This window comes from Bidens hawaiensis, unplaced genomic scaffold, assembly GCF_021521415.1.
Source record: "Bidens hawaiensis isolate Kalapana, Puna unplaced genomic scaffold, B.hawaiensis_p1.1 tig00012897_1, whole genome shotgun sequence".
In the NCBI taxonomy this organism is placed as follows: Eukaryota; Viridiplantae; Streptophyta; class Magnoliopsida; order Asterales; family Asteraceae; genus Bidens; species Bidens hawaiensis.
The window spans coordinates 255,172-273,569 of NW_027492076.1; the positions used below are offsets into that span (position 1 = coordinate 255,172).

The 18,398-nt window shown below is 34.9% G+C and overlaps 2 protein-coding genes across 2 annotated transcripts in view; both read left to right on the forward strand.

Moving 5' to 3' along the window:
- The window catches only part of LOC143542550 (putative methyltransferase PMT24), a 266,804-nt gene that overhangs the window by 67,247 nt on the left and 181,159 nt on the right, over window positions 1-18,398 (forward strand). The window lies entirely within an intron of this gene.
- Window positions 290-7,200, forward strand: LOC143542545 (transcriptional corepressor SEUSS-like). The gene is made up of 9 exons (XM_077035108.1): window positions 290-1,307; window positions 1,387-1,506; window positions 1,599-1,647; window positions 2,127-2,344; window positions 2,441-2,509; window positions 2,621-2,718; window positions 2,830-2,923; window positions 3,364-3,433; window positions 5,823-7,200. The coding sequence occupies exons 1-9, from the start codon at window positions 333-335 to the stop codon at window positions 6,656-6,658; spliced, it is 2,529 nt and encodes an 842-aa protein (XP_076891223.1). The 5' UTR covers window positions 290-332; the 3' UTR covers window positions 6,659-7,200.

Consider the following 18,398-nt stretch of genomic DNA (forward strand, 5'->3'; position numbering starts at 1 on the left):
TTTCAGCTTCAAATCGTAATTTTAGGTTTTCGTTTGTTTTCAGCTGGTAATTTGATGGAATGTGTATATGTTTTAGCTGATTTGGGAGAATCATAAGTCATGCAGAGATCCATGAGTGAACCGACTGCTATAGAATGCCTGAGGCTGAATCATGTATTAGGTTTTCTGGGAATTATGTCGTGTCTGGGTAGCATAAGCTCGGATGTGAAGGCTTTCTGTTTATTTTGAGTCATAACAACAATCTTAGTGTTTTAGATCATTAGCCACAATTTTTTTATGTTGAAACTTGTAGATTAGACAAGTTTTGTAGGGTTTTTGTGTGTTTTGGGAAGATGGTACCTCCCGGGCCACCGACTCCACTTGCTGGTGCACAGTCAGTTCCATCTTCCATGTTACGCTCCAACTCAGGTTTATTAGGTGGTCAAGGCGGCTCACAGTCTGGTTTTCCGTCCCTTGTTTCGCCGCGTACTCAGTTTAATAACATGAACATGGTTGGAAATGTGTCATCCCTTCTCCATCAGTCGTACAGTAATGGCGGGCCGAATGCAGGGATGTCGGGCCCTGGGAGTTCTTTAAGGGGTATGATAGATAACGGGGTTGATTCTGACCCGTTGTCCAGTATAGGTAACGGGATGGGATTTAATGCTCCGTCTTCGTCTCTTGGTCTGTCAAACATGGTCAACTCAAACGCGCCGGGTCAACACTTTTCAAGTTCATCAGCTAACCAGATCTTGCCAGATCAGCAGCAACGTGAATTGCCAAACTTGAGGCAGAGTCAGCAGTATTCTGTTCCTAATAATAACATCCAGCAGCCACATCAGCAATATCAAACTAGTCAAGGTGGATTAGGTGCGGGGCAGGTGAAAATGGAACCACAGGTTACAACAAGTGACCATCTTGCTCAAAACTCCCAACAAATGCAAGCCTTAAGGAACCTTGGTCAGGTCAAAATGGAACCACAGCAGGTTCAGACCATGAGAAGCTTACCACCTGTAAAAATGGAGCCGCAACACTCTGATCAGTCATTATTTTTGCAACAACAACAGCAGCAGCAACAGTTGCTTCAAATGTCCAGACAATCTCCTCAGGCTTCTGCTGCCCAAATTAACCTTCTGCATCAACAAAGAATTTTGCAGCTACAGCATCAGCAACAGCAACAATTATTGAAAAATATTCCTCAACAACGTTCTTCACTTCAACCACCTTTTCAACAAGCAATGAGATCTCCTGCGAAGCCTGTGTATGAACCGGGGATGTGTGCAAGACGGCTGACACATTATATGTATCAGCAACAACATCGGCCTGAAGTAAGATTTGTACAAATTTATGCCTACTAAGTAAAGTAAGATATTTTTTAGTTTTTTTAATGCTTCTCTCTTTTTTCAGGACAACAACATCGAGTTTTGGAGAAAATTTGTGGCCGAGTACTTTGCTCCTAATGCCAGGAAGAAATGGTGTGTTTCTTTATATGGTAATGGACGTCACACTACTGGAGTTTTTCCTCAGGTGAGATATGGCTATATGCAACATTAACTTTTCAAGGATTACAGTTTTATTGTTGCTTATCCTGCCATGTATGCTTGCTTATGATCCTGCAGGACGTATGGCATTGTGAGATATGCAATAAGAAGCCGGGCCGTGGTTTTGGTAAGTATTTTTTGTTTACCCTTTTCAAATCCTTGTTTGGATAGAAATCATGATCGCTGTTTCATGTACTGGATTGAATATTGCATCTATCCTGATTGCCTCATAGTATCTTGGCTATAAATATGCGAGCGCTTTATATATTTAACTGCTCTTCCTAATAAGTTGTAGCCAATTTATGTTAGTATAAGTCCTGGTGCAAAACTACTAGTAAACAGAATCTGGTGTACTTGTCTAGAACCTTTTAAGTTTTCTGTTAAGATGAAGTTCATATTGAAGTTGATGTGTACATCAACTCAACGGTTACTTCAGTTTATAGAGGTTGATTTGGATTTTGTACATGTGTCTTTCACCCATATCTCAAAATCTTTAAACAAGGCTTAGCTTTTTCTTAAAGGGTTTCATGTTCAGTTTTTAGACAAAGTCAAGCACTCACTTTTGTTTTGATATAATATAAATGTATGTGAATGTGGTGGTTTCAGAGGCGACTGTGGAAGTTTTACCGCGGCTTTTTAAAATAAAGTATGAAAGTGGTACCTTGGAGGAACTTTTATATGTTGATATGCCAAGAGAGTATCAAAATTCATCGGGTCAAATAGTGCTTGACTATGCAAAAGCCATACAAGAAAGCGTTTTTGAGCAACTTCGGGTTGTCCGTGATGGTCAGCTACGAATAGTTTTCTCTGCCACAGATTTGAAGGTTTGATTCCAGTTACTAAAGTTGTTAAAAGACAGGCCTTTCTTTGTTTTGAGTTTTGATTTGTATATTACCAACTTGATTTCCTGATAAATGCAGATATGCTCTTGGGAATTCTGTGCCCGGCGTCATGAAGAGCTTATTCCTAGGAAATTGCTGATACCACAGGTTGTTGACAATAATAAATGAGCTGGGGTTATTCTTTCTTACTTTTGATGTATATGCCAAATACAATTATCTGTGTTGATGGGTAACCTGGCTGGTGATTCACTTTTGCAGGTTAGTCAACTAGGTAATGCAGCTCAGAAATATCAGGCTTCAACTCAAAATGCCTCATCAAGTTTATCTGTACCAGAATTGCAGAACAATTGTAGCATGTAGGTTTCCATGCCATGTGCTTCCCATTCTGTTTTTAGCTGCTTGTTAATTGACTTAAAATGCCACACTTGTTATTGCTATATATTTTATGATTTTAATTTATGTTGTAGGTTTGTTGCTTCAGCTCGTCAGTTGGCAAAAGCATTGGAAGTACCATTAGTTAATGATTTAGGATATACAAAGAGATATGTCCGGTGTCTTCAGGTAATTTCCCCCCCTAATTTATCAGTTAGCACCTGCTGTATTATATTCTGAGTTAGTCTTCTGAATTCTTGACATGTATGGTTGACAAAAGTTGGCTAACTATTTTCAGAAACCTACTATATCTTGAAAATATAAATGCAATCAACTTAACCGGAACAAAGCTATTCTGAAATTAATTTTTAGTTGGGAAAATAAGGAACATATTTATTATTGTATAATGCAACTAAGTGAACAACAAAATAGAACACAATAAACTGTATTTTGTTTTGTATGACAGTAAGAAATTCTTAGTTATGAACACAAACTATAAATGTACAATCATTATCACAAGAAATAAAAGTTAGGCATGATTTGAATTGCACGTTTAAACATTTGCTTTTTAATATGCAATATGCAGTTTGTAATCAAGTAATATGGTATTTTGCTGGCTTTCCATGCAGATATCAGAAGTGGTCAATAGCATGAAAGATTTGATTGATTATAGCCGAGAAACTAGGACTGGGCCTATGGGTAAGTTTTTTTAAATTTGTTTAATTTGTCACCTAAATACTATGTTTCAAAATCCTAATGTTCCCCAAGGCTTCACTCTAGAAGTCAATAGTGTTTGGTGTTTTGATGCCTACATATTTGCACTAGAAATCTATTCTATGGCAAGCTTGTTTACATTGATAAGAAATGTGATAACACCGACTTGGTAATAGAATACAAAGAAAGCGAAAATGGAATAAACGAATACACAAATAGATTAAACAATGGTCGAGAGGTTAATTATCTCGCCTCTAGTTTACTTTCAAAAGGTAAACTAACTCTAATAATATCAGCATCACTTATTAAATTCAGCATAAAAAGGATTAGAATCCTATTTTAATATTTATGATTAAAGACATACTTACAACTTACAAGTAACTTGTTCTCCTAGGCTTATTCATATCCAGTTATAGAAATCTTATCTGATAGTAATGATATTAATAGAATCAGGACTTATCAAACCGTCTAGGCGCCTATAAGGAATCCGTTTATAAGACAAACGTAACAAATGCGAATTGATTACACTTTACAAAGTAATTGAATTGTACATGCATCATTAAATATCTAAAGTGGTTCAAATAGTCAAATAAAACCTAAATGCATACCACACGCGCACGTGCGCGCGCGCACACACATTATATCAGTTATTCTAAGTACTATAAATTAATCAATATATAATACCACCCATCTAGGGTGAAGTGTGTCAATTGATTACATTGGTAAGAAGGTAACTTCTCTACTTGTGTTAGCCAAGTTCTTCTAGGACTTTGTTTTGTTGTAGATTTGGAAATAAATTTAAACCAGAAATTACAATCTTGAAAGTGAAGAAAATGAGATATAAAATATGCCAATTTGACAACCGCGTTTCGGTTTTGTGTTTTGCGTTATGTATGCATTTGCATTGCTAAATAAATTTAAGTGTTTAGTTAGCCAAGATTTGTGTAGAAAGTAAAGGTGCATTAGGTAGTTGCATGTGCTATATATTTTAACGTTACAATTACATGTTTGGTTTGGAACTTATATGGTTGAAATACTAGTTAAATATGGTGGTTAAATATTATGAATTTCATTTTCATATATGGTAGTTAAATATTATGAATTTTTTATCTGAAAATTTGTGTGGAGAATTTAGTTTTCTTAATTATGAATGGATCAATCGGGATGTGATCCCTTTAGCTCTATCAATTGAGTTATGGATCAAATATAGAAAGCAAAGGTGCATTAAGTAGTTGTATGTATAATGTCATAACACATACAACTACTTATGCACCTTTGCTTTCTATATTTGATCCATAACTCAATTGATAGAGCTAAAGGGATCACCATCCCGATTGATTCATAACAGTTATGTATTTTAAGGTTACATTTTTGGTTTGGGACTTGTATGGTTGAAAGTTGAAACACTAGTTAAGTATGGTAGTTAAATATTATGAATTTTATTTTCTGATATGGTAGTTGAACATTATGAATTTGTTTTGTCTGAAAGTCTGTGTGGGAGATTTAGTTAAAGTTTCTTAATTGTGAATGGATCAATCGGGATCATGATCCCTTTAGCTCTGTCATGAATCAGTTCATTAGGTAATTGTTTTGACCGGACTCATTAGGTAATCGGGATCTTCCCATTAAGGCTCCATAATGATCTTCCCAAGCTGAGGTGGCGTTTTGACTCATTTACTTATGAATAAGTCAATTTAAGTTGTGTTTTTATTACAAACAGGCTAAGCAGTTAATGCGGAAAAATATCGGATATCGGTCAAGGATTGATATCTGAGATATCGGTTATTGCAGTGAGATATCGGTGGGATATCGGTAATTTCAATATCATGTAAAATTCATATATATAGCAATTTAACATTAATAATTCAGTATAGTCTCCTATCATTAACAAATTAACCTTTTGCAAATTGCAAAACACTAACAATCGTCAAGTAAGAATTGATTAAGACTTAAAACAATAAAAATAAATACTAAAAGTTGAAAATTAAGACTTAAAACACTGATATCGGGAATATCGGTGATATATCGGTCACATATTAGTCCAATATCGGTCAATATTGTTGATATTATCGGTACCGATATTCTGAACCGATATTTTGACTTATATATCGCCAAGGGACCGATAAATGATATATCGGTGACATATCGGCGATATCGACTGCTTAGCAAACAGGTCTAATAGAAAGGGACGGGTTGGAAGTCACCCAAAGTCTTTTTTTAATACAACTTATATTGCTTTATTCAAATATTTAGATTATTGCTGTAATGATATTATCGTTGTGACTTGTGAGCATAGTTAATGCATTAATCTTTTATAAATTAGAGGTGCCGTTGCCAAAAATTTCTTATTCTTTTGCGCCTTTTGTTTTGACAGAGAGCTTAGCTAAATTTCCGCGAAGGACATCTTCAACATCCGGGTTTCATAACCAATCCCAACAGCCTGAAGAACAGCAAAAGCATCCGCAACCTACATTAAACAATCAAACATCTGCTATGCAAATTCCATCCACAAATGGCATGATGCCAAGTGTAAATAACTCTAACCCCACACCCCCAACTAGTTCCAACACCACCATTGCCAGCCTGCTCCACCAGAACTCTAGACACCAAAACCCACTTACCAACATCAACAACCCGTATGGCGGCATTCAGATTCAGATCCCGTCTCCGGGATCCTCCAGCACAGCACCGCCGCCACAAACCCACCCTAATCCCTCCCCTTTTCAATCACCAACACAATCATTATCTAACACCGCCTTGGCGGCATCAGGACCACCTTTGAACTCCGTCACCTCACCAAATATTTCCATCGGTGATGCAGACGGCAATGACTCTCAAAGCTCGGTCCAGAAGATAATACAGGAAATGATGTCATCCCAACTTGGTGGCGGCGTGTCAATGGGAATCAATATTAAAGGTACTAATGATTTAATTCAGACGGGAAACGGTGGTATGGGTGGCGGTCAAACAGGTATAGTGAATGGGGTGAATGGGATGAACGGGATCCGAGGTGCAATGAGTCATAATAATAATTCTTTGAGTATGAATGGAAGGGTTGCAATGCAGATGAATCATCACCATCAACCGCCTAACAACCACCATAATCCGCCACCTCAGCAGCAGCAGGACTTGGGGAGTCAGTTGCTTAATGGGCTTGGAGCTGTTAATGGTTTCAATAATCTGCCATTTGACTGGAAACCGTCTCCTTAGAAGAAGAGGTTAAACTTAAGGTAAAGGTAATGCCTTTATTATCAAAAAGTATCCTATAATGGCGGTGTCATTGATGGATTTTCAAATCTTGTTTCAATGTTGGAACAAATATGATGGGGTGAAAATGAAATCCCGATACCCATGAGACGGATGTGAAAACTAAACGCACATGATGTTGGCATTCCCGTCACTAATTTCAGAGATGAAAGGAAAGATATAGCATGGCAGTCGGTTTATTGTTACTTTGTTTTGTTCATTTTTGAGGTTTTTTTTTTGGGTTTTGTTTTTGTTTATCAAAACGGTTTGCGTCTTTGATATGTTGTTTGATTTTGTTGGATGATTGGAAGACCGCGTACTAATGTTATTGACGCGTGATGAAGGATCCAAGCAGGCAGGGAGGCTGTTGTGGTTAAGGCGCGGATGGTTGTACTAGTATGTTGATTGCTATATCTATATATCTCTACACTAGAAGTGAGTGTATATATCTATGGAATGTTGGAGCAGTTTAACGTAGAATTTAGTTTTATTTTTCTTGGTGGTTTACTTTTGTGTTGTGATGCTTGTGTTCGCTTAGAGGTAGCTTTGGTCAACTTGTATTAATATATTATTATCGTATTAATGTAACCAGTTTTGATATGGTAAAAGGTTTGGTATCGGTTTAGGGTAACTGGGTAGGTATCATCTAATGATATCATGTGTGAAGTCTGAACCCAATAAAGGTTCTATAGTTATTCACCATATACATGAGTAATACTCATTGTCTCATTGAGTATCTATCTTGTTATATGTTCTATGTGTTTAGTTACAATGATTGGACTGTGGTGTGTGTTGGTCATTGGGACCCTGCCACTAGTGGTTTGAGGGTAGGGGCCGAGGTGTTCACGTGAGGTCGCTGGTGCTGTCTTTGCACAACTAGTGAATGGTGTATATCCCATAGCCTAATAGTATATATGGAATTGTTAACAATAACATATCAAAGAAGTGCCCATTAAGCTTAAAATGTGCTGCATCAAATATCTCTAAAGGGCACTTAGGTAGAGGTGTACACAGAAACCGGTTTCTAACTGAAATGCTAACTGGTTCAATCCTAACCGGTTACTAACCGATCCTAACCACCGGTTAGTAACCGGTTTATATTATTGATTTCAAAACCGGTTAACCAATTTTTTTATTATTATTTTATTAAAAACCGGTTATTACCTGATTGCTTAACCAATTTCTTTTTTGTTAATTTATCAAAACCGGTTAGTACCTGGCCCGATTAACCGGTCTAACCGGTTATTTCCCCCAAAAAAAAAAAAAACCGGTTAGGAAATAACCTGTTATAGGTTAACCGATTTGTGCACCTCTAAACATATGTATCAAATGTAGTATAATATAAGATTGGAACATATGTATCAATTCAGTGATGGGCTGATACACAACTATGTGGTGATACTCACATAACCGTATCAATACTGGATAAATTGTAAATCTAAGAAAATACACCATACGGCTAGGGGTGAGCAATTGGTGATACTTGGACTGGAACCGTAAGATGAGAAAAATGAGAACCGAGAACCAGATCGTTAGTGTTAGGGTCCGCCAGGGTGACGGGTTTTAGTGTTTCACAAGCCGGTCTAATAGCTGACTCAGTGATTCTAGATAGGACCGAATCTCTTTGTTTGGAAGTGTTGCTCAACACTCTGAACATGAAATCTTACAAAATATCAATCTATGATGAAAATAATGCATTTGAAGAAGGCCGCTAGCGCATGGATTGATCATTGTTAGCCAAACTACAAGAAAAATATCACATTTACAGAGTAACAGATGAGTTGGAGAAGTAATGTTTTTATGTAGGGACACGTATGATGAAATAGCCCCTCAATCCCAAGATAATCTATGTGTTTTGAGTATGGCTCATAAACAAGAAGTTGCCCACTATTTTCGACCATCTTCTATAATTTCAAGTATAAGTTCCCCATTCTTCCTAAACCCCAATATTATGCTTGTGGTTTGTATTTATTAATGTTAAGGACACAGTGAAATTAATTATGTAGGTTTTCTTTTTCTCTATATTGTTTTTGTTTTGGTCTTGACCATACATGTCCTAAATGTAACTTTTGTTGTTAAGGGCAATGTCACATGCATAAACATCATAGATTTGCACCTGATTATATTTTGTTGCATTTGACAATGACAATGAAACTTATTTAAGTTAATATTATGTATCATTATCAACTAGTATATTGTATTTTATATTATTAAAATCCAATCTCGCGATGTTGTTTAATCAACATCATAACTTTAAGGTGTTTTCATTGTATTTTTCAAAATACCTCAAATCAGACATACTAAAACAAAAGACATATACATGTTATACACAATAAATGCACTTTTGAAAAGATAACTTCGCAATCTTTTAAAAGTATCACGATCTATTTTAAGTATCGCAATCTATTGATCCCGCACAATTATAACTGGTAGGACCGCTTAAGAAGTTACGGATCCATCGGTCTAGAAGCCATTATAGGAACAATAACGATTTGTTTGCAGTTCGGCTAGCTTGTCTCGAGCTTTGGTTACTTGTTTATATTACTCACTTCAGTTATAAATAGAAATAATTACTTGTGACAAAAGAATCAATTAAAACTTAAACTTAGACTGTCTGTATAAGTTTCGGGTAATTTTCTTCATAAATAGCCTAGTCAGAATGCCACGTCAACTTTCCATTCATTCTTTCCACAAACAATTTTGACCTACAACAATAACATGTCCAATCTTCTTACAAGCAGCCTTATAATTTTCACATTACCAATATGGGGACCCACCAATCACTATTCTTTACCATCCATGAGAAAGGATCTTCAAGGATGAATGGCTTCCACCTCAACCTCCATAATACTTGCCTTTTCCATCATTTTCATAAATCTGCTTCACATAAGCTATAGATGAACATGATGCAGAATGTCTAAGTTCTATTTGCATCTTTTATTCTTTGAGCCTCCAAAATTTTATTTGACATTTTGATGATGATATCATGTATGAGCATACAACAACCCAGCCTAAGAATCAAGTGATCCAGCACAATCAAGACTGAAAGAGTGGTAAGGTAATTAACATTATTATCTATATAGATAAAAATCAAATGACTATGTCACAAACTTTTTAGGATATTCTGATTCTGTTTAACCTTTTAGGCAATTAAGATTAGAACTTTGACAATCTATTCATTTGGTCTAATGGCTCACTGTGTCCTAAATATAAATAGTCTTTGTTTTGTGATCCGTGCAAATTCGATTCTCCCCGGACACAATTTTATTTTTGCTTAATCTTCAATGTTTCTATATGTATGCATATTTTGATTGCTTTATTAGATTTTTTTTCTTTTCAAATTTTTAAGCATGTTTTATTTCTTTTAAATATGATAACTTGACAAAATTATTTTTTAGGTTTAATTTCCGTACCTGTAATGAACCTAACTGATACCGATCGAATTCGCGTTAACTCGACGTTGTGGCGCCCGTGTTTTTAACATGTTAACTTGACGGAATTTTTGTTGGTTTAGTTCCGGTACCATAGCAAACATAGCCAGAATTTTTTGTTTTAAACATGTTAATATTTTGTATAATTGGCTACACAAGTGTCATTACTATTATGGGTGTTTCCATGCTTACTAATTTATTTTTTAGGTTTAATGCATATATGAACCTGAGATAGCGGCCACATTCGTGTCACTTTGATTTTAAGTTGTATGTGTGTCGATACTGTTTTGGGTGTTTACAAAGTTATAGTTTTTGATTTAGTGTTGGTGACGTAGCGAACTTGACCGATACCAACCAAATTTGTGTTCCGCTGCCGCAACGCGGCGAGTTTGGCACCTAGTTGATTATTATTATTGCACTTCCATTGCCCTATTTCTTACGATTCTTTGTGACGTTTCTCACATGCAAAATGCTATATTTATTGAGCATTAACTTCGTGAATATTTTATAAGGGTGGTCGGGGTCGATAACTCAGCTGGACGAGTAGGCCGGGTACTTTGGTAAATCAATTGGCTAAACCGAGTATGGCATCGAGTAGCGATGACCGAGTACAACAACTTGGGCCGAGTAAAGGATTGCAACAGTCAAACCGTTGGGCATTAAAAAAATATTTTTTTATAACCATAAGAGCATTCTCATCCAACCCTTTATTTTGTGTGAGGGGTGCTTTTATAATTTAGAGAGTAATTCAGGATGTTATGAGTGAAGAGTTTTTATATTTTAAAAAAAGTAGTGATTTTTCTGTAAATGTTCATCTCCTATAATTTTTTAATATATTTTGAAAGTGGTTGTGCGTGAAGGCTCATCAAGAAAAACATCAAAAACATATGGACCAGGAGGGGGGTTGAATCAATATGAACCGATTCCGACCCAACCATTCGTTAGCCATCCTTTATGAGGCAAATGACCCGGTCCAACCAAACCCATGCCATTTGAACCCGAACCATTAGTTTCGAGCCACCCAAACACGAGCCAAACGAACCCGATCCAACAATTTTTTAGCCAACTCAACATAACTCAACATATGTTAAAAAATATATGTTGAGTATTTTGGAAATGAACGTGCTCATGAACAGTTCACGAACACAAATAAAATTGATGGAGTCTAGAGATTGAGGTCTATGTATATTTCAATGTGAAAAATGGGGAAAGAAAGGTGAACATGGCAAAACAATGTGAGATTTTGGTTTCTTATTTTATGTTAGGGGGTGGTAAAAAAATGAATATAAAATGCTCTGATAAAATAAATAAATGCTCACAAACACATTACCAAACGCTCACGAACACAATTGAATGAACGGGGCAGGGCATATGTATGTTCGTTTATACATTAAACGAACTTCCCGCCGAACGATTCGCTGAACGTTTGATTCATTTACAACCTAATTTTGGATAGTTTTGAGGTGGCACTACCCAGTTGATTGGTTGGATGAGTAGATTGAGTGAATGGGTAAACCAACCCCCACAAAAAAGTAATATGGTTAAAATTCCTTCTATTTAAATTATAAATTAAGGCAGCTCTAACTATTCTAAAGAAAGTCGAGTTTACTTTAGGGTTAACTAATTACATACCACATAATTACATATTTATTGTTTTAAATAAAAACTAGAAATTGTATAAATGATATGCTTATTTAGCTAGGTATGCAAAAGTAGTCAAGATGGGTATAAAAAGCACGGAACCGAACTCCTAATGAGGTATAACATAAGCTCGAGCTAGTTTAAACTCGATTCTATCTTTTAACAGGCAGGTCTCGAGTGGCCACTCGTTTACCCACCTAATTACGAATCCGGGTTGAGAAAAAGAATATGTATTTGATGTGAAAGTTAAATTTCTGTCTTTACAAACGAATTTCTTATATGTAATAGCCAAGTTTGGTGATTTATTAAACCAATAATTAGGGCCAATGTTGTTGAAATGTTATTTCATATAATCAATGATAGTCGAGTTATGCTTACCTAATGTTTTTGCGTATGAAGCTACAATAAATAATTCATCTTTGAAAATGCCTCTAAACTTCAAAGCATTTATAGAACACTTGACTAATAAATGTTATCATTTCATCTACGTGACTTAAGAGTGCTGCTTGTAAATTGTACTAGAACTGTACTAAAATATAAACACAAATAGTTTTTATAGATAAATTACACGAATATCAGAATACTTATTGATAAATATGAGTTTGCCACAACTAGTAAGATATTACGACTCCCGGGATATCATTCGTAACGATTTTGGTTTTAATATAAACAACCTGGGCCTACCAAGATGATCGAGCTGTTAATGGTCACCGCTCCCCTAGCAGTGTCAACAATATTAAAAAGGGTGAAAAAATGATATGGTCATCATAAAAAAAATGGCATGGTTATCATGTTTTTTTTTCTGTAAACAAAATAATTAAAATTAATAATTTATAATTCCAACCTTCTTCCAAGTTCCAAGTGATATTGCCACAAGTAGAAAAGTGAATTGAAGTCGTATCAAGGAAGGTCGGATTATTGTCACCATGAGAGTGGTAAGAACGACACGTACATCGCCCTTTAATATGTTTTCGAAATCCAACGTCTATGCCAGTGCATGCATAGTCGGTCACTCAGTCATATGTTATGAATTGCATTTTTATTTTTGATAGCAATAAAATTATAAACATATAATACAAATATTATATACAATTATTCATATGTTGCTACACTATTATCTTCTTTTAACATGAGTTAAGTCAATTCATCTGAAAGTGAACTGGATCACTTTTCATTCAGAAATAATGACAAAATAATAATGCTGCTCTCGTTATTAACATGAAAAAATTAGTAATGGCAAATATCATAATACAAAATAAAAATAAATATGTAAATTATGAAACAAATGTTACATATATATGAATTGATTCAAAAAAGATATTTAAAAAGTAGATTCATTAACTTCGTTCTTCAGCAAGGTCTTCTTGGCTAATGTTGATGATTACGACTAAGAATTCGTGTTTAACACAGGTTTCTTAAAACAAATTTCGCGTCTCTACTTAGACAACACATCTGTCTCTCAGGGTACTATAACTGAAGCAGTATGTACTATCAAAGAAAGACACACACCCAACATTACACCAGTCAGATTAGTGTATTAAAACTTGAAAAGATGAAGATGGAGCTTAGAGAGTATTTTTCTATAACTTTTTCTTGAAACAATGACACATACTAGGTTTTTTTCTTTTTTTTCCTCTTCTGTTGATATGAATGGTAGTAAATCTAATGGGTCGCTATACAAGTGAACCTTCATAATCACACAAATCATAACATCCATTCGCATTAATCATGTCATACAAAGAGTTAATGGCATACTAAATAGTAATAAAAATGGACTTTTGAGGTCACACGAGACATCTTTAAGAGGTCATATAAACCATCTAATTTATTGAAAAACAAGTTATAGATCATGAAATGATTAATGACATAGCATTATTTATTCCAACCACTCGATTTCTCATTCATTATTGCATTAGTAAAAACACTTTTTTACAATATTTTCCAACAATCCCTCACATGAATGAAGATTGATCTAAGCTAGGGGTGCAAATGAGCCGAGCTACGCGAGATCGGCTCGTTAAAAAGCTCGATCGAGCCAAGCTTAATCGAGCCTGAGCCCGAGATCGAACCTAAAAATAAGCTCGTTTAATAAACGAGCCTGAGCCTGAGCCCGAGCCCGAGCTTCACTTATTGAGCTCGAGCTGGCTCGCGAGCCTAAACGAGCATGTCATTTTTTTAATTTTTTAAAATATATATTTAATAATTATTAATTAATATATATAATGTTATGAAAAAATAAATAGAAATAACTAAATAATATATATTATTTTATACATAAAGTTATAATAGAAAAAAAATTATATAAAAATAATTATAATTATATAAAAAATAGTTGATATATACTAAACGAGCCGAGCCCGAGCGAAGCTCGAGCTTGAAAATCTACTCACGAGCCGAGCTCGAGCTTTGAAAATAGAGCTCGAATCGAGCCGAGCTCGAGCTCGAACTCTGTTTAAGTTAAACGAGCTGAGCTCGAGCCTAGTTGAGCTCGGGCTCGGCTCGGCTCGTTTGCACCCCTAATCTAAGCATACAAAATTCTAGCTAATTGAGTATTGTAGGATAGGTAGGTGTTAGATTTGAACATTTCTTTGTGAAACATACTTAATCTCCTAACGGTTTATAGACACGATGTCCTTAATTAACCCCCCATTTGTGTAGAAAGAAATACAATTCACACAATACTCTCCTTAGTCGGGCGCGCCCCCTCATTATCGTGTCCATTATGGTTCTGGAACAACCCCCCCCCCCCCAATGACCACTCTTAGATATATAATTAGGTTGTCATGTAGAACTTAGATATTAGGATCTCCAGTCAACTAAATTAGGTTTCCTTTATATACTTCTTTTCAGAGCTTTAGTCTCATCCCACAGCTCCATCTTTCATCAACCCTCGGGTTGTTGGATCTAAAACCATTATCTATGATTTCGTCAAGTCATACTAGATAATTGCAATTAAGATGAGTTATGATGTATTCTTAACTTGCAATATTGCAAGTTAATATTGCTTAGAAGACATCTAGCAAGATTCCGATTTTAACTGATTGACACTCGAGTCTAATCACTAGATTAGCTCGCTATGGCCATTGTGTGGTCCACTAGGTCACATGCTTGTGATGTTAGATTGGATCACAATAATCGTTATTGCTAAACCTTCCATGTTCAAATGCAAGACACCCCACATTTAATTGTTATTGGATAGCTAGCTAACTTTCGAATGGGGTAAAGAAAGGTTCTTCCTTTCTACACAAGTTTGAGAAATCCTATTAATTACCATTTCTACATACACAAAAAGGGTTGTTTCTTAAATGGCTCCCCCCTTCCCTCCCCCCCCCCCCCCCCATATTTCTTGCATTTTGATATATTTTGTTTTTAACTTTAATTGTAACGACAACTCGACACTCATAATTTGAACAAGACCACATCTTTGTATCAGTGAGTTCATCATTGCTTACTAATAGAGCAACACATATCTTAGGTAAGCTTCCACCACTTACTAGCGTTTAAGCTAAACTTGTTATAAGATTGTTATCAAACCATCACAAACATAAAAGGATTATATAAGTCACTATCTAGAACAAACCTAGAAAGTTGAGGTCTTTTTAAAATTCTTAAAAGCCATATCATTTCTCTAAAATTGTAACATTATTTTCCATGCATATCCATCATTTAGAATATCATGCATACTTGTATCAAAGTTCATTTGGTAAAAGTGTATGCTCATAAAAAAAGAACTCGGCTCGCTTATGAGACTAGTCTGTCAAAGTTTGGATTTTTTTCATAACTTTAACTTATAAAAATGTGATTCTTTCATCTCTATAATTCTAAAATGATATTTTCAACATGTCGGAACCAAACCCGACATAATGTCAAGTTTGTTATCGACCAAAATCGAACTACTCGATTAACTTATTTTCTAGGTTTGTTTTGTCTTTTTTATGAAACGAGTCAAGCAAATTAACTTGAAAAATAATTATCATAGCATAGTCCTCCTTAAAACTAAAAAAACAAAGAAAACAACTTTTACAACAAAAAATCTAGACAAATATAGTGAATTATATATTTTTCCAAAAAAAACTAAGTTTTTTACTAAAAACTCCAAACGATGAACCGAACCTTTCATTTTTTTTACTTGTGCTTAAATTTCATTCGAACCTTTCATTGAACCTAGAATCTTTTATACTTTTTAGGATCTCCCGTTGAACTAAGCTTGCCTTGTTCAGTCGCTTAAGTGCTATTTTTTCATCTTTCAAGTACGCTATGCATCATGTGAGTTTTATAACCCGTTTTTCATATTTTAAAATGTTTTGGGGTGTAGCACGTTACATTTTTTTATTGTCTCAAGTTGTAAACCAATTCATGCTATTGTCTTGCATCTTACTTCATATTTATTTGTGACTGTATCGCACTATGTTTTATTTATAACCCCCAAAAGTCCTCTACCCTAATTTAAATAAAATTTCAAATTGATAAATTCCAAAGCTATTTAGGCCTAGATAGATCTCACTACTTCTTATATCCACTTATCTTTCAGGAGTATATTTATGTACTTGCTCATGATCATGGTTTAAATGGATCGATTTTGTTGGAAAATGCAGGCTATGACAATAAATTTAGTTTATTAATTGTGAAACGTTTAATCATTCAAATGTATAAAGGGAACCGTGTGAATTATATGCTATGTGTTTATTGCTTTATGGTGGAAGAGACCACACATACTTTAAGTGGGAGGGTCCGACGGGACGTACCTATGCCTCATAGTAATTCGACTTTATGTCGAAAAGAACGCCGGCATCATTTTCATCTATCCTTATTAATTTGGCCTTGCGTCAAAGAGAACGGGAATTTTCATCTATTGGTTGTTTATTTATATTATGTTGAAATAGTAAATCATGGCAAGTGAATTGTTTTCTTTTCATATATATATATATATAAATACAAACTTATGAATTCTTATCAACTTAATTGTTAACAAAATACATTATTTTAAACGTGTTGCATGCTGAAAGTATGATTGAGGATAGAAGAACATTTAGTTATACTTTTAGGTTATTATAAACTAATAATATTTGCCTATTTTGAAGTATTGTTATTCGATTTTGAGACAATTGTGTACTTGTAATTTGATGAAATAAATTAAATATATTGTCAAATTAATAGTGTTACGAGCTATAAACAATCAATGTACCGCCCCGATGTATATAATCCGCCTAAAATCGGGTATTGTATACATTAGTTGTGTAGATTGGGTTTAAAATTCCAATTTTGGTCTTGTAATTATTTTGTTTCCCAACTAATTTCTTGGTAGTCCGATTTTTATAAAATTTCATTTGTTGCCGTCGGATCTAGTCGTCTGACAACGTTGTCACCGTCAAGCCGACGGTATCTCCTTATTATTCATCCACGGTATTCAACTTTTTCAGGCCGGTCAGTGGCAGCTCCACTGTGTTGGTCCGGCGAGTAAATGGAGAAGAAGAAGAACACCAACAATAATGCTCCTTTTATATTTATTTAAAGAAAGCTTTGAATACATATTTTGGTTTATCAAAAAGCCTAAATTATATTTTATATATTTCTGTCACAAACTCATCGTCTTATGTTCTTTTTTCTTTGAACTGTATCTTCTATTCTTAGATGTAAACGTGGAATTTTTCATATTAAATATACATTACTTTTGTGTTATAGGTTGAAAAGACTATATTACCCCTTATTTTAACAGTGTTATTAACAAAAAGATAACAGAGGGACTCGTTTGGGTCACTTTTGGTACCATAGGGATTCAACCAGTTCATTTTTTTTCGGGGACTCAATGTGACTCCGTCAGACAACAGCAGGGACTCAAACAGTAATTTTCTTTATCAAAAATGTCATTTTCTTTATTACTTTCTTCCAAAGTAACAGTGGAGAATGGGTAGTTACTTTCATAAAATTTTACATCTGTACTTATGATGATTTTATCACTTTGCATATCATTAATTTTATATCCCTTGATTCCCGCTGGATAGCCTAAGAACACCCCGGGTCTCCCCCTTATTTCAAACTTATCCCCTTTTGTTTCGTTGTCTTTAAAATAAGTGAGACAACCGAATATTTTCATATGACCATATTCCGGTTTTTTATTGAAAATTAATTCATAAGGAGTTTTATTTTCAATAACTTCGGAGGGTAAGCGATTTATGATGTAAGCGGCTGTTAAGACACATTCTCCCCAAATTTTTTTAGGGATATTCGCCTCGAATCTTAACGCTCGTGCCATTTCAAGCAAATGCCTATGCTTCCTTTCGACGACCCCATTTTGTTGGGGTGTGTGTGGGCAAGTTGTTTCGAGCAAAATTCCATGTTTAGTGTAAAAATCAACCATGAAATTTGATGTGAATTCACCGCCGTTATCACATCTAACCCGTTTAATGGGTTTTCCAAATTGTACTTCAACCATTTTACGAAAATCAACTAAACATTTGCTAGCATCATTTTTGTGTTTTATAAGAAAAACCCACACTGATCTACTAAAATAATCAACTATCGTGAGAAAATAGTTTGCTCGTGAGTATGACAGTGTGCGGTATTTACCCAAAATATCGCAATGTATTAATTCAAAACAATCAAACGTTTTTGTTGTGCTAGTGGGAAAAGTG

What these genes read in the sequence shown, in the direction of transcription:
- LOC143542545 (XM_077035108.1), top strand. Translation starts at nt 333, where the DNA reads ATGGTACCTCCCGGGCCACCGACTCCACTTGCTGGTGCACAGTCAGTT. An exon ending in TTGCAGAACAATTGTAGCAT is followed by an intron (nt 2,719 to 2,829) that starts GTAGGTTTCCAT and finishes TTTATGTTGTAG; the next exon opens with GTTTGTTGCTTCAGCTCGTC. An exon ending in GATATGTCCGGTGTCTTCAG is followed by an intron (nt 2,924 to 3,363) that starts GTAATTTCCCCC and finishes CTTTCCATGCAG; the next exon opens with ATATCAGAAGTGGTCAATAG.